Raw genomic sequence first — 16,607 nt, 5'->3', positions numbered from 1 at the left:
AATGAATAAAACACCTATTCCTTAGATCCTCATTTTCATTGCTTGGGGAAACACTGGTCTTTCTTTAAATGAGAAGTCATGCAGTAGCTCCTCCCACAACCCATGTTCTGATGCAAAGATTTCAGCCTAAAAGTGTGCACAGTGTGATAAGAATCCCACCAGTGGTGGGATTTTGCCTTTGCCAAGTACAGCCATGAAAGAGGCCTATCTGCCACTAATCTCAGTTGTAAGTTCCACAGTTCTGTCAGTGTTCAAGCGTTAATTTACTTGATGGCTCGAAAATGCACTAATGGGTGGGGGAGGTGGCAGCGCATGCCTTAATCCCAGCACTGGTGGATCTCTGAGTTTTGAGGCCAGTGAGTTCCAGGACAACCAGGGCTGTTACACATTGAAACCCTGTCTTGAAACCCCACACCCACCACCCACCACCCACACCCACCAAAAAAGGCTGCAACTGTTGAGATGTAGTCTTTTTTTTTTTTTTAAGGTTTATTTATTTATTTACTATCTATACAGCATGTATGACTGCAGGCCAGAAGAGGGCACCAGATCTCATTAGATGGTTGTAGTCTTTATTACAATTTAATCATGTAAAGTTGAACAGAATTCATGCTGGGCTTCCTGCTGCATACAAACTACATACAACCACAGGACATGGTAAGTGCTGAGAATGGAGAAAGCCTAATCCAACACTTAAGCACCCACTATAAGTCTTGGCACATCTCTCTGGATAAAGGGAGGCTTCTGTTGACATGAATGAATCCATGTGTGATCCTGAACCACTACCATGGCCTTACTGGTCAGCACTTAGTGGAAAACATTAAAAACCCGAAGCCCAAGGAAAGATGAGCTCACATATAATTAATGTAGGTGACGATCAAGCTGGTGCTTAGATAGGCTGTATCACTAAACAACAGAAGGCAGTCTGAAAACTAAAAATCTCTTAATACAGTAGTTTGGGAGTGAATAGTTCTGAAAAACTTGCAGAGCCAAAGGAAAGACATCTTATCTGTTGGCCTCCCTCCCATCACAGGGAGGCATGACAACCTCTTTAAAGTACTCCATTAATACACTCTGAATGAATTCTCTAATGAGTTCAGACTAAACCAAGGTATAAAGCCTTGGAAAAATTTTGTAACCAAACTGCAGTTTTCCAAATTTCTCATGACGGAATCCAGCTTCAGGATGGATCAAGTTTCCTTTTCTTTAGGTCCTGGCTCTTCCTATGAGAGTCAGAGTGTCCTGTAAAAGATAAATGGTTAAAATGCAGCACCCTTGACTCAACAGTAGCTAACCATCACTGGATTGTACTGGCTAGTGACCCTCATTTAGACAACACACAGAATGAGAGTGACCATAGGATGTCATTCTCATGACAGATCTCTAGATACAGTCCGGCCTTCCTACAAGTGTGCCCAACATTGTGACATAAAACACTATCATCAGTCAAAGTTCAGAGCTCAAGAGCCATTCAGTCAAGTTACAAAGAGAATGTTTTAAGTAAGTTTGTTACTTTGTATCAGACCACATTCATAGCTATCCCCAGTCTCAGGTTGGACACACCTCATTCTAGATTTAAAGAGTAGATGAAATCAGGAGCTGAAAGCTCACATACTCTTCTGCACTGCTCATTGCCACAGGATTCCATCCAGCTTTTCCTTTTTCTTTTTGATACAAGATTTTTTTTTCTTTTGTTTTTTTTCAAGACAGGGTTTCTCTGTGTAGTTTTGGTGCTTGTCCTGGAACTCACTCTGTAGACCAGCTGGCCTTGAACTCACAGAGATCCTCTTGGCTCTGCCCCTCAAGTGCTGGGACTAAAGGTGTGCACTGCCACTAACCGGCTTGATACAAGATCTTAATATGTAGTTCTAACTTGCCTGATTGAACCTAGGGTCTTGCAACACACTAGGCCAGGGTTCTACCATTGAGCTAAATATCCAGCCCATGGAATTCATCTATACTTCACAGGAATTCTCTTGCCTCCGCCTCCTGAATGCTGGCATTACAGAAAGGTTGCCACTGTGTCCCATTTATCCCAACAATTCTTTTTTGGTGATGTATTGCCTGCATGTATGTATGTCTATGCACCACTTGCATGTCTGATGTCCAGAGTCCAAAAGGGGGTGTCCAATCCCCCTTGGAACCAGAGTTGTAGACAGTTGTGAGCCAATACATATGTGCTGGGAGCTAAATCCAGGTCCTTTGCAAGAGTAGTATGCACTGTTAATTGCTGACCCATCTTTCAAGTCCCCCTAATTCAACTCCTTAAACTGAACTAGCACCCTTGCTTTAAATTTTATAGAATAAACAAACCCATCTTCACACATCTCTGCTACCTAGTACATGCTGGTGAGTGTTGCAGGTCTGCAGGTGCCTGGCTCCAGGTTTTTCAGGTGGCATCTGTTGGCAAAGGACACCATCCTGGATCACCTCCTGGTTGTTGAGGGCTCGGGATGGCAGAGGTTTGGGGTGGTTCTGGTCTAGACAAGGGCTTAATGATGTCCTCTAAATCTGGAGTCAGGTCCCACATTTCAAGGCTGTCTTCAGGGTTAGCTACAGGAAAGAACCACAGTATTATTTACAACAGCTTCCATGTTTTGACAGGTGATAGTGCACATGGCAGCCAGCAGTGCGCGGGAAGACAGTTCCACAACAGACAGTAAGACCCTATCTCGGGGTTAAAAAAGAAAAAGGAAAAAAAAAATCATGCTTTTGAGTTCCTTCTGATAAATTTGCAAATGTTTTTCATTCCAACAAATACTCCGAATCTTTCTTTTGGTTAGAGAGGAGAGGAACATGTATCAGAACCCCCATTAATCAATTTGGGGACCTCTTTCCAGTTTTATAAAACTTTACAGCACTAAAAATCAGATGAGGGCCAGAAAGATGGCTAGTCAGGTAGAGTCACTTGCCACTAACTCTAACAACCTGAGTTCAAGACCCAGGACCCACATGGTAGGAGAGAACTGATTACAAGATGAAATCTATGAGCTGGGGATATAGCTCGATGGTGAGCACCTGCCAAGAGTTGCAGGGGTATAGGTTCAATCCCAGTACTGCACCCAACCCTCCCAGGAAAACATGAATTCTGTATCCACCAGAAGGCACACAGCACGGTCAATTACACATACTGGTTAGTTCTCACGTCACTTACCTGGACAGGCAGCTCTGTCCCTGCGGAGCTCTGAGGCAGCAGTTTGGGGGGTACTGCGTTCCGGAGGAGGGACTGGACGCATGGTTACAGTTTGCACAGGAGACAAAGGACAAGCCAGAGGTCACGCAACTTGTCGACTCTGGGATTAAGTCTATTCCCCCTCTTGCCCAGAGCACACCTTGAGGGTTCAGGTTCCTGACTCCCCGGCCTACCTCCACCTCTGTATGTTGTCTATGTCTCACTAGAGTGGGGGAGAACCACATGTTTTCTTTGTTTTGTCTGTGGGAGATGGGGTCTCTCATGTAGCCCAGGCAGGCCTTGATTCCCCATACAATCAAGATGACCTTGAATATCTGATCCTCCTGGGATAACAGCAGTGTGCCACCACCACACCAGATCTAGGGATGGAACTCGGGACACTAGGTGAACACGCTACCTTGAACAACAGCCCTAACCCATTTCCCCATCAACAGCAAAGGCCCCGAGTTCATAGGAGCCTTCCAGCCCAGTGGTTCTGGAACAGGGCAGTGCATCCTGGATCCCATCCCTGCCCAGAATGGTGAGTATGTTTTGGTTTGTTTTTTCCTATATTAATGTTGGTGTTGTGCTGAGGGTGAGAATAAACCCAGCATATAATCTGTCTCCTGCACCTTCACTATACAGAGAAAATGGGCAAATGCTCCCTGGACCGGGAATGTCCTTAACAGATGTCTGCCCAACATCAGAAACATCTGATTCGGTGAAACCAAAACTCCGGTTAATTTAAACTCCTGGGTAAAAAATCTGCCAAAAGCTCGTTATCTTCCAGCTTTGTCTTATAATCAAAATCTATCCGAGTCAAGTTTCCTAATGCAGAGACAAACAAAGTGATTCTTTACTCGAAATTTCAAATTCCAGAAAGTGGGGAGGGTGGTGGTCTCACTATGAAGTCCAGGCCTGCCTCTGCCTCCCAGGTGCTGCAGAACATGCCAATCACGGCCGCTGACTTCCCTAAACAGCCCCTTATCTTTGGAACTGCGAAGGAGCAGGGCAGACTTTACCATCCTAATTCCCTGGGGTCATCTGTCCCATGGAACTTAGAGAAGCCCTAGGAGTCACAGTCTCCCCCTCACACACCCTGACACTCAGCTTCCACCCCTGCGGCGGCGGCGGCGGCGGCAGGTGTGTGGCCCTGCAGGAGCACCCCCATCCGCTGCCGGAACTGCTGCTGCAGCTGCTTCTGCCGGAGCTTGCGCAGCTTCCGCTGGTGAACGGCATCCCTCTCCACGGCGGCGGCCGGACTGCTGCTGTAAACCAAGTGAACCACAATGGACCCGGCTGGAGGAGGCACACTACCATCTCTGGTGTCAGAGGCAGCAACGGAAGCAGGACGCAGGAGGAGAGGGAGGGAACCTGAGCCCAGTACCAGGAGCTGCTGCAGTCCTCAGCCCCCTGCAGCCTAACGTCTGAATCGCGCGGGCGGCTTGGCCTGCAAGGGGAAGTTGCTTCTTGTGCTTGCGGGGGTCCCGGTGCTTGCGGGGGTCCCGGTGCTTGCCTCTGCCGGCAGCTGTTGTATCTGGCCTGTTCCACAGATGGTTCAAAATCTTCTCTCTTTGCCTTAGTTAAATCCACTTCAAGAGGGAGCTAGTAAGAGGAAGAGGTAGAAAAATTGAAATGTGCCGGGCGGCGGTGGTGGCGCACGCCTTTAATCCCAGCACTCGGGAGGCAGAGCCAGGCGGATCTCTGTGAGTTCGAGGCTAGCCTGGTCTACAGAGTGAGTTCCAGGAAAGGCGCAAAACTACACAGAGAAACCCTGTCTCGAAAAACCAAAAAAAAACAAAAAACAAAAAAAGATGGTTTATGCAACTGCAATGGAAACTACCAAGAACAAAAAAAGCTATAAGATGTGTAGAAAATCAGCAAAATGCAAGTAGTAGCGATCCTATCAGTAATTATTTTAAATGTAATGGATTAAATCTTAGTTTGAAAAAAAACACAGATTGGGAGTTAATGAGATGGATGTGCTGCTCTTTCAGAGGTCTGTAACTCCAGCTCAAGGGAAATCCAATTCCTGTGTTAACCATGGGCACCTGCATTCATGTGTGCTTGCATACGCACATGCACACACACACCCAAAAGTAATACAAATTTTAAGAAGACAAAAGATTTGGCAGATGGATTACAAAAACCATATCCCACTATATGACACCTATAAGGACCTGAGTTTGACCCTTCGCACCAATATAAAAGCTGGGAGGGCAACAAATGTCTATAATCCCAATCCTGAGGATCCCTTGGGCTCAGTGAGAGAGACCCTATCTCAAACTAGAAGGTGGAGCAAGACAGCCAGCACCCACCTCTGGCCTCCCTAACAAGCACATGCATACAGACACATGAACACATACACTCACCTGGGGAAAGGGCAGTCAATAAACGCTGCTAAGAAAGCTGAGCTCCCCAGGCCAAGGGATGACCATTGGCAAACATCCTATACTTTTCACAAGGACCAGCTCAGCACGAACTAAAGTCCCAAGTATAGGACTCCAAACCCTGAGAAAATGTTTCACAGCACTGGGTATGGTGATGATCTCTTGATAAGACACCAAAAGTGGGGCTGGAGGATGGCTCAGGGGTTAGGAGCACTGGCTGCTCTTCCAGAGGTCCTGGGTTCAATTCCCAGCATCCACATGGCAGCTCACAACTGTTTGTAACTCCAGTTCCAACAGATGCAACAGCCAACTACAGACAAAACTCCAATGTACATGAAATAAAAATTAATAAATCATTTAAAAAAAAAAAAAAAACACCGGGCAGTGGTGGCGCACGCCTTTAATCCCAGCACTTGGAAAGCAGAGGCAAGCAGAGCTGAGTTTGGGGCCAACCTGGTCTAGAGAGCAAGTTCCAGGACAGCCAGGGCTACACAGAGGAATACCGTCTCAAAAAACCAAAAAGTAGAATAAAGAACTACTATAACAACGGCAAAAGTACCAAATAACCCATTAAAAATAGCAATGGACTTCACCCTCTCAAATCACCAATGGCTAGCGAGCTTTTGAAGCGCAGGCTGACGTCAGGGCGCATGGTCTCTACTAGGACAACAGAAGGCAAGGCTGACCGGGACTGCCGCGACTATCAGTCTGGAGAGCTCTCCAAGACACTCACACCTGCAGTTCTCCACCCGTCAGAAAGTGAGGACCATGCTTCTTCGAAAAACTCACACATCCATGTCCACAGCAGGGGTACAACAGCCAAGAGGTGGGCAGATAAGCACGTTGTGTGCTCCCAGGAGACCAGTGCGCACGCGCGGGGGGCACACACACACACACACACACACACACACACACACATGCACACACGCACACAAGCACACTCACACAAGCACACACTCACAAGCACGCACACACACAAGCACATACACATACACACACTCACACACACACTCACATACACGGAAAAGAGGAAGCAGGTATGGAGTCTTGTCAGAAGCCAGCTGACACTGCCCTGGGTCCTGTGCTAAGAGAACGGGACAGCACCTGACAAGGTTCCCAAGGAGACGAGTCTACCAGGGAGACACCAACTCAACCCCAGCTGACTGGACTCTAGCCACATCTACTGCACAGCACACTCCTGAGGCTGGTGCTAAGATCTGATAGACGGTAGTGACAGAGACAGAGGTGTGCACCTCACAGCCACCAGAGAGAGCTAAGGGCAGAAAGACAGCTAGTTTGACCATGTACAGGGAACAGCAACAATGTGAGAAAGCTCTTCACAGGTTCTGAGGGGACTACTCCCAGCATGCTCTCTGGTACATGAGGGGAACTGTAAACCTGGCCAGGTCACATCTGCTAGCATAGCACTAACCTTCCAGATCTGAGAGAACATTCTAGATGCTGCCAAACGCTGAGTCCTCACTTTTCTGCCTGCTGCTACACTCAAGGACATACCGGAGAAGCTGCAGGCTGTGTGTTACCCCACTCCAACTGTTAACGTACCTGTCGTGGAAGCTTATTTAGTGACCTCAGGTAGTCTTTGTCCAGAATGCAGTTTCCCAGCGCATTACCAAAACTCCTACAGTGACAAAAAGCAGACCAGTTCACAGCTGCAGCATGGCAAAGCTGCAGCTACAGGAGGAAATGGACTCCAGTCTTCATGCCGTTAGTGGCGATGGAACATGTCCCAGTCCTGCATCCCATTAGCTTCTGACAGCACAGCAATGACCTGATACAAGTCTCTAAGGGGGGCTCTAGTGCTACGAAGCCCCCCACACACACACTCACCTACCACAGGCCAGCCGTCTGGGGAATGGGCACAACTGATGGGATCTTAGGAGCTGGCGGCCAGTGGGAGGTTTTAAGACACTGTTAAGACACTGGGATTTGCCCTCCAGGACTACAGATCACTGGGTTTGTTTTCTGTTTGTTTTTTTTTTTTTTACTTTTCTGCCATGATGTACACCCTTGCCCCAGACCCACAGCAATAAGGGCAATCCTGACTGCACCCTCTGAGCTCAGGCAACCTAAAGCTCTCTGAGTTGGTATATTTGGACCTTTGCTGTGACAACTGAGAGGCTGTCAGCCCTCTGGGACCTCTGGGGAGGGAGACACTGAGAACAGTGAAGTCTGCATTCAGCCATGTGTCCACTGAGAAGTACAAATGCAGCCAGGGATTGTGGGACCAGGGTAAAAGGAGACTTATCTTTTCCTGTTATTTGAATTTCTGACCCAAGGGAATGGGCCACTTCCTCTGAAATACGAACTGAAATCAGTTGGCTGGATCCCAGCTCCTTTCGTACCTGAGTGCCCGTTTCAGCCCATCAGTCACAGCCTCCTTCCGGGCCTTCTCCAGCGACAAGGCCTTTGACCTGAGGCCCTCACTAACTCCATAACCCACGTCCTCGTGATAGGAACCATCCTGAGATAGAAAGAAATGTTGTTGGAGCTCTAACATGGAAGCTGTAATCCTCTTCCCTGAGCAACAGAACTTAAAAAAAGAAAAACCAACACCACCCGCTAGCCCACCCTCAGGCTGTGGAGCCAGGACCCTGCTGAAGAGGACACAGCACAGAATGTAAGACAGCAATTTCTAGAAGCGCTGTCTGGAGCAGGTCTGCCTTGAACCATGCCTGTGGTCAGGGCTGAATCCTTATATATTAGGACAAAAGCAGCAGGAAATATGAGTTCAGACAAAAAACGGACAATGAAATTTCTGATAAAAGTGCAGCTTAGCAGGACATGGTAGCACAGTCCTGTAATCCCAGGACCCAGACAGCAAGAGGCCAGTCAGATTAGGCATAACCTGGGCTACATACTGAGAATTTTCTAAAGCTAGTGGGAGCACATGCCTGTCACCTCAGCATGCAGAGGCAGAGGAAGGGAGACAGCCTCAGACACCCAGGGGCCTACATGAGATGTCTAGAGCAGTGGTCCTCAACCTTCCTAATACTGTGGCCCTTTAATACAGGTCCTCATGTTGTGGTGACACCCCCAACCATAACATTATTTCGTTGCTACTTCATAACTGTGTGTGTGTGTGTGTGTGTGTGTGTGTGTGTGTGTGTGTATGTGTGTGTGTGTGTATATATATACATATATATATTCTATTTGGGGGGGGGGTTGAGATAGGGTCTCTGTGTAGCTTTGTGCCTTTTCCTGGAACTCACTCAGTAGCCCAGGCTGGCCTTGAACTCACAGAGATCCACCTGGCTCTACCTCCCAAGTACTGGGATTAAAGGCGTGCGCCATCACCGCCCGGCTCATAACTGTAATTTTGCTACTGTTGTGAATTAATCTGATATGCAGTTGTCTTAGGTGATCCCTGTAAAAGGGGGCAATAATACCCACAGAATAAGAACCACTGATCTAAACTGAGGTAAGGGGTATGGGACACAGCATTGCTTCAAATAAATGATAGTATTTAATCCTCTATGGCACTTAAGTTTTTGTTACATTATCAAAAGATTTTTGACTGTCAAGTTACACATTTATACACACACATACACACACTCCTTTTGTATTTATGTGGTCAAACTTTTGTGTATCAACTTAAAATGAGTTAGACACATCCTTACAACATGCTTTTGAGGGGCAGGAGAGCAAGGATATTTATTTATTATGTACACAGAAGAGGACACCAGATCTCATTACAGATGGTTGTGAGCCACCATGTGGTTGCTGGGAATTGAACTCAGGACCTCTGGAAGAGCAGTCAGTGCTCTTAACCTCTGAGCCATCTCTCCAGGCCCAAGATATTTGAACACTGCCATTCTAGGCACCCTGGCTAGGGCCCACTCCAGGTCTACACTCAAGACTCCCTCCCTGCTCACACTGTCTCCTCCGTCCTCCCAGGCAGCAGTGGCACCCCGCCCTCACCTTCAACTGCACCCTTACAAATGCACAGACTCCCACGTAGAATTTGCCATTGTTGAGGTCAACAAAATCTAGGAATGGGAAAGAGAACCAGTTGGAAAGATACTGATCCTGCACCTTACCCACTTTCCTTGCCGAGTTCCTTTTATTTCTTTTAATCTTTCCATTGTGCATTCCTGTGTTGGATTAACCCAACCCACCTACCCATATCCTGACTCACTAAACTCTTGAAGCAGGAGTAAAACAGTTATGAAATAAGGAACATTAAGCAGACAGCACACACAGAGAACATACCCACATTCTGCTGGGTGATGGAGTGCGCCCAGCCATTGTAACCAAACATCTCATTGGCCAGGTTAATTACCCGATGACCTTCAATATAACACACCTAGAAAATAAATTTTCAAGAAAAAGCTATTAAGGCCAGGCAGTAGTGTCGCACGCCTTTAATCTCAGCACTCAGGAGGCAGAGGCATGCAGATTTCTGTGAATTCGAGGCCAGCCTGGTCTACAAAACAAGTTCCAGGACAGCCAGGGCTACCCAGAGAAACCCTGTCTTGAAAAACCTAAATAAACAAATAAATGAATTAATTAATGAGCGAATGAAATGAAATTAGAAGCAAGTGGTAAAAGGAACATTTTTAAAGATGATATAAATATTTCAACATGGAATTGACAGCCATCTCAAAACAATGCAGTCTGGGACCCCACTCCTTCCAGAGACACTGGGGAGTATCCAGTAGCAGGGAACAAGGGCCTCCGAACCCATGGACTCTAGTAAAACCAAAAGGCAGGATCTCTATGCTGACTGCTAGATATGTGCCCAAGACACAGCTTACCTTCTGGCCTCCCCCAGCCATGCGGCTGCTGATGTACTCCGGGCCCAGCCTCTGCCTCAGAGCCCTCTGGATAGCCTGGTACTCTTCTGCTGTGTACTGGTTCTACAGTCCATAAGGGAATCTCGTCAATATCTGCGTCGTTCCTCCCGCAGCCAACCACTCCCTGAGTTTCCAGACACAGCACCTCTCCACATTCTTGAAGACTGAGTAGAGCCAAGTGTGGATGAGAGCACCTGCCTAGCAGGCCTGAGGCTCTAGGTCCCATCTCAGCCCAGGGGAAAGTTTTAGACATATCATGCATGCATGTATCAAAGCATCTCATGGTAGCCTATAAAAAAGTATAACTTGCCGGGCGGTGGTGGTGCATGCCTGTAATCCCGGCAGGTGGATCTTTGTGAGTTCAAGGCCAGCCTGGTCTACCAAGCAAGATCCAGGGAAGGCGCAAAGCTACACAGAGAAACCCTGTCTCGAGAAAAAAAAAAAAAAGTATAACTTTATGCACTCATTAAAAATTGCTCTAAGCTGGGCAGTGATGGTGCACTCAAGAAGGAAAGGCAGATGGAACTCTGTAAGTTCGAGGCTAGCCTGGTCTACAGAGCGAGATCCAGGACAGCCAGGGACACAGAGAAACCCTGTCTCTGAAAACACAAAGATAGTGGACTACTGACCGGAAGGAGAAAGGCACACAGTGAGCCCCCTACCCATGACAACAGTATCATTTCATCCAGGTTTCCTCATTTCATCTCCTTCTAGACAGATGAAGCAACTAGTTACCTGGCCGAAGCACAGCACAGACGTCCCAGCAGCAAAGGGAGGATGCTTGTCAGCACCGCCATTGACCGCTTCCTCAGCTCCGGCCATGGTGACTCTGTTTAAACAGGACAATAATAGGAAGAGGTTGGGGACCTAGGGAAAGCAAAGACAGGAGGTCACCATGTTCTGTTACACATCTGGATTTCTGATGGCTAGTTTTGTGTTTATTTTAATGTAAATGTTGTGAATGTTATTGTTTTCTTTCCTAGTCAGTGCTATAAAACAGACGTTGATTTCTGTATGCTGATTCTATGTTCTGTGGCTTCCTGAGATCACATCCTCAAGAGTATCCTGGTGTAGTCTTCGTGGTCTTTTATGTGCAGGGTTGTTGTCATCTGCAAATAAAAACATCTGCCGGGCGGTGGCGGCGCACGCCTTTAATCCCAGCACACAGGCACTCGGGAGGCAGAGCCAGGCGGATCTCTGTGAGTTCGAGGCCAGCCTGGGCTACAGAGTGAGTTCCAGGACAAGCTCCAAAGCTACACAGAGAAACCCTGTCTTGAAAAAACAATCAAATAAAACAAGGCTCAAAAAAGGACAGAAGAAAAGCAAGAGCCTCTATCCCAAGTCAGATAAAGCACTTACTTAGGGGACAGCATCTCTCGGGTCAGGTACGGTTTGCCAAAACAGACAAACCTAGCTGTTCTTCCAGTTAACACATTTATTATTATGGGCTAGAAAAGGTGAATGTTTACATTGAGAACATATTGTGCTCTATCAGTATTACAATATTATCAATATTACAAAATTTTTATTGTGGAGCCAAAATTTAGGGTGTAGCCGTGGCTGGTCTGGAACTCACAGATCCGCCTGCTTCTGCCTCCCAAGTGCTGGGTGTTGGCATTCTGGCCTGCCCCTTGGGGACCCATCCTGCATCCTGACACAAAGCCTCCTTTAAAGAAAAACATCTCCCCCTTCCTCCTTTTCTCGCCATGAGGTGTGCACACCTCTGCTTTCTCTCCTTCCCTCTCTTTCTCTGTATCTCTCTATTATAATCAATTCTCCACGTGGATGTTGTGTCTGCATGGTATGAGAGACTTTTGCCACACCACCTGCCACCCCATCTGCACGGCTTGTCTCCCTCACCCACTGAGGCACCTTGGCCCAACCTGCCAAGGCCTCCAGTATCATTACACTGGGATTAAAGGCATGCGCTACCAAACCCAGCTTCCACCAAACCCAAGCTTAAGAGGCTATGTTTTAACATTAAAAATTAAATCAAATTATCTAGCATATGGACAATGTAACTGGCCTCTATGGGGTTGAAAAGGAAATATAATCACAACTGAACCATTTTCCAAGAAGCATGCTAGTTAAGGGAGACTAGCAGAAAGGGAACAAGCCAGGTGTGGTGGTGCACACTGGAGAACCAGCTGAGAGCCCAGGTAATGCATCAAGCCCTCATCAGAGAAAAGGAAGAGGAAAGGAAACCAGACAGCCAGGGTGGGCAATGTAGAAATCTGGTGTTCTGAAGACAAGCAGCATTAAGCCAGGCTGGACTCTGGACCAGCAGCAGCAGCAGCCTTTAGAGAACAGAACCACCCTAGACCACCCCAGAACAGCTGAACTGCCAACCCATCTCGTGAGAAGCTGACTCCAATGCTCTGCATCCTCAGAGTACTGCTAAAACCACAACTCAGTGACCCTCACACACCACTACAGCACAAGCCTCAGAGTTCACGTTCTGGAGCTGAGTGTGGAGGTTCACCTACCTATGAGTCCAGCACTCCAGGTAGAGGGAGGAACCTTGGGGTTTGGAGGCCAGCCTTGGTGACAGACTGAGTTTGGAGACTACCCTATCTCAAATCCCCACCCATGCCCCCCCAAAAAAAATCAATAAAATAAACTTCTAGAACTGTTTTAGTTTTCAATATGCATATTTTCAACAAAACAGAAATAAAGCAATTCAGTGGAGTGAGCAAAGGCAAGGCAGTAAGTATTCTGCTTTAGAGCAATAGTGTCTGGTGCAACCCCTCGACTCTGGAAGGTTAGTGTAAAAGCAGCCACAGACAATTCAGAAGCAGGCATCTCAATCAAACTTTGTATACACAATTAACAGATTTGCCCACCCCTGCTATAACTCATGTTCTAAACTCTAGAAGCCCAGCTGCACCAGGTCAGCTAGTGAGCTGGGTGACTGCTTGCTGTGACGGTTAGTTTGTAAACTTGATAGAATCGAGAATCACCTGGTGTCTCTGCTTTTTGCTTTTTTTTTCTTTGATAGTTTGTTTTGTTTTGTTTGTTTCTTTGAGCTGAGGATTGAACCCAGGGCCTTGCGCTTGTTCTACCACTGAGCTAAATCCCCAACCTACCTGGTGTCTTAATAAAGGACTGTGTAGATTAGGTTGGTGTGTGGTCATGTCTGGGAGATTGTCTTGAAAATATAATGATGTGAGAAAAACCCAGCCTGGACTGTCAGAGTAGACAAGGCTCACTGCCTTAGGCATGTGCCATTCATCTCAGACCTTGACTGTGGATGTGACGTAACTGCTGCTTCAAGTGCCTGCCCCTGACTTCCTGGCAATGACGGACTGGAACCTGGAACAGGAACTAAAATAAATAAGTTCTAACCTCTGCTGTTTGGTTTTGTTGTTCCTGTTTATTTGGTTTTTGGTCGGGGTAGTCTGTCTAGTAACAGAAATTAAACTAGGGCCAAAAGAAATTAATAAAATAAAACTAGGGATGCAGAGACCCACAGTCAAACATTAGGTGGACCTCCAGAGGAGTCAAGGACGCCACAAGAAAACCCACAGAATCAACTAACCTGGGCTCACAGAGACTGAACGGACATCCAGGGAGCCTGCCTGGGACTGACCTAGGTACTCTGCATAAATGTTATGGCTGTGCACCTTGGGGCTCCTGTGGGACTTCTAATGGTGGCAACACGGGCTGTCTGACTCTGTTCCTGCTTTTGAGTCTATTTTTCTCCTACTAGACTGCCTCATCCAGACTAGTATGAAGGGCGGTGCCTAGTCTTACTGCTATGCCCTGTTTGGCTGACAACCCTAGAGACCCACCCTTTTCTGAAGAGAAGGAGCAGGCGTGGACGGAAGTAGGGACTGAGAAGGAAGGAGGCAAGGGAAACTGGCCAGGACATGATATATGAGAACAAAAAAATAAATCAACTAATAATAAAAGGAAGAGGCCGGAAAATGGATTTGTGGTTCAGAGCACTCTTCCGGAAGACCTTATTTTATATGTGTACGGGTGTTTTGTCTACATGTACATGTGCACACCAGAAGAGGGCATTGGATCTCATAGGACTACAGTTTCAGATTGTGAACCACCACGTGGACACTGGGAATTAAACTCAGGACCTTAAATCTTTTTTAAGGACGACTACAAATAAATAAAGTAAAAACCGAATGGATCTCACCTCCAAGAAACAGCAGCACCTTTTTCTATGCACGAGCATGTGAGTGTGCATCTGTGTGTACATTTGTTAAGGGGGAAGGTATACACACCCGGCAGCACCTGAGATATTCCTGGCCACGCCATTTTCTTCATCCCAGCATCAGTGGCTAACCAAATACACAGGGTCTTACCCAGTGCACGGGCAGTCTGCAGCCCCTCAAGTCCTGACTCACATGGAATGCCTCCACTCTCTACCCTTGACTACTCTCTTGCCTTTGAGCCACAAGAGGACACCTGAAGCCGTGCCATGCACAGGCTGGAAAGTTAAGGAGTTAATATACACAGGGCACACCTTTCTCCAATGAAACACAAGCTGGAGGTGGGAGGGAGTAAATTCTTGTTCTTCCTTCCCCCATGGACTATCCTATCACACAATCCTATTAGACATCCTCCCGGAAACACTTGCCGGAGGTCACACCCTCAGCCAGAGCTCTAAAGGGGGCAAGCAAAAGAGCACCTCTGAACGGACATCATCTCTCTTCCTCCTGTTCCCCACTCCTGCTTCCTGAACTGCACTTCCTGAAGGTCTGAGAGCACACTTGGATTTCAAGCTCTAGGTAGAACATGTACTACCCATGCTCTCTCTGCCTGCCTGCTGTTCCTTCAGCTCTTACCACAGTGGTACACACCCAGAACTCATTTCCAAACGCCAACAGCATCTGCACCTCTTTATGTGAGAGCTTTTTTGGATTAGTACCTATCTTGCATAGCAAGCTAGAGTGCCAAACTCTGGCCACAGGGAGCAGCCTCAACACTGGCTGTCAGGAGCTGGTGCTTAAATCTCCTTGTTCCTAAGATACACAGTTGTCTCCTCACAGGCACTGAATGCCTAGAATCACACAGCAGGTTGAATTCCATGAACACTAAGAGTCCAGAGTAGAGTACTTACTTGCTGTGGATATCATTCTGTGTAAATAAAGTTCTGATTGTCCAGTGGCCAGGCAGGAAGTATAGGCGGGGCAAGAGAGAAGAGAATTCTGGGAAGTAGAAGGCTGGGGGGAGACACCGCCTACTGCTGCCATGAAAAGCAACATGTAAAGACACTGGTAAGCCACAAGCCATGTGGCAAAGTATAGACTAATAGAAATGGGTTAATTTAAGATAGAAAAGATAGATAACAAGCAGCCTGCTACGGCCATACAGTTTGTAAGCAATATAAGTTTTTGTGTGCTTTCTTGGTTGGGTCTGAGCGACTGTGGGACTGGCGGGTAAGAGAGATTTGTCCTGACTATGGGCCAGGCAGGAAAACTCTAACTACAAATGGCGTCCAATGTGTTATAAGAGCAGGGGTGATGTATGGAGGTAAACAGAGCTCAGGATGTAGAGTGCCTACCATCACAAAGCTGGGTTTGATCCCCAGCACCACAGAAATTGGGCACAATGGTGCAGCACTTAGGAAGTGGAGGCAGAAGGATTAGGAGCACAATGCTAGCCTCAGCTACATGGTGAGTTGGAAGCTAGCCTGAGCTACATGAAACCCTGTCTCAAACAAACACAAGGTAAATAAAGAGGCATTGTTTAGGCAGCATGAGCAGAGAGATACATTCAATTCTCAGTACTGGGGGTACAGGTGGGGTACGGATGGGTGCAGGTGGGTGGGGTGCAGGTGGGTGGGGTGCAGGTGGGTTGGGGTGGGGACAAAGCAAACAAAACATTTTTATCCTTTTCCATTTCCCCATTAACTAAAAGCATTTCTAGTAATCTGTGGAGAAATGAGCCATTCCCACTTGGGGAAGTTGATACCTCTCCCTCTTCAACTGCTCTCCTCTTTTCAAAGAGAACAAGGCATTTTATAAAGTCCCTGAAGAGCTTGAGACCATTCCATCAGCAACAAGACTGCAATGGGGAATTTTAAGGCAAGAAAGATTAAAATCACACTTACGACCCAGAAGGCCCTTTTTAACAGGGAACAACACAGGTCAGTTACAGTCTCTACCACAACAGCCCAGAGGGCAATGAGAAGTCAAAGGATAAAATATTTTGTTCAACAAGACAGCATATAAGTCAGAGAAATGTGCTAAGGAACTGAACAGAAATATAAAT

General features: G+C 47.0%; 1 protein-coding gene across 1 annotated transcript; it reads right to left on the bottom strand.

The window, feature by feature from the left end:
• Window positions 1-510: 510 nt before the first annotated feature.
• Rad52 (RAD52 homolog, DNA repair protein) lies at window positions 511-11,529 on the bottom strand. The gene is given in 12 exon segments (XM_036181012.1): window positions 511-1,242; window positions 2,337-2,454; window positions 2,456-2,553; window positions 3,155-3,238; window positions 4,271-4,437; window positions 4,560-4,777; window positions 7,126-7,201; window positions 7,926-8,044; window positions 9,502-9,569; window positions 9,793-9,886; window positions 10,338-10,439; window positions 11,112-11,529. Coding segments are annotated over 12 exon segments (1,293 nt in total). The 5' UTR covers window positions 11,199-11,529; the 3' UTR covers window positions 511-1,180.
• Window positions 11,530-16,607: the final 5,078 nt, after the last annotated feature.

Source organism: Onychomys torridus, chromosome 3 (genome assembly GCF_903995425.1).
Source record: "Onychomys torridus chromosome 3, mOncTor1.1, whole genome shotgun sequence".
Classification (NCBI taxonomy): domain Eukaryota; kingdom Metazoa; phylum Chordata; class Mammalia; order Rodentia; family Cricetidae; genus Onychomys; species Onychomys torridus.
The sequence above is the reverse complement of the archived record's forward strand: the minus strand, read 5'-3'. Positions and strand labels throughout refer to the sequence as shown.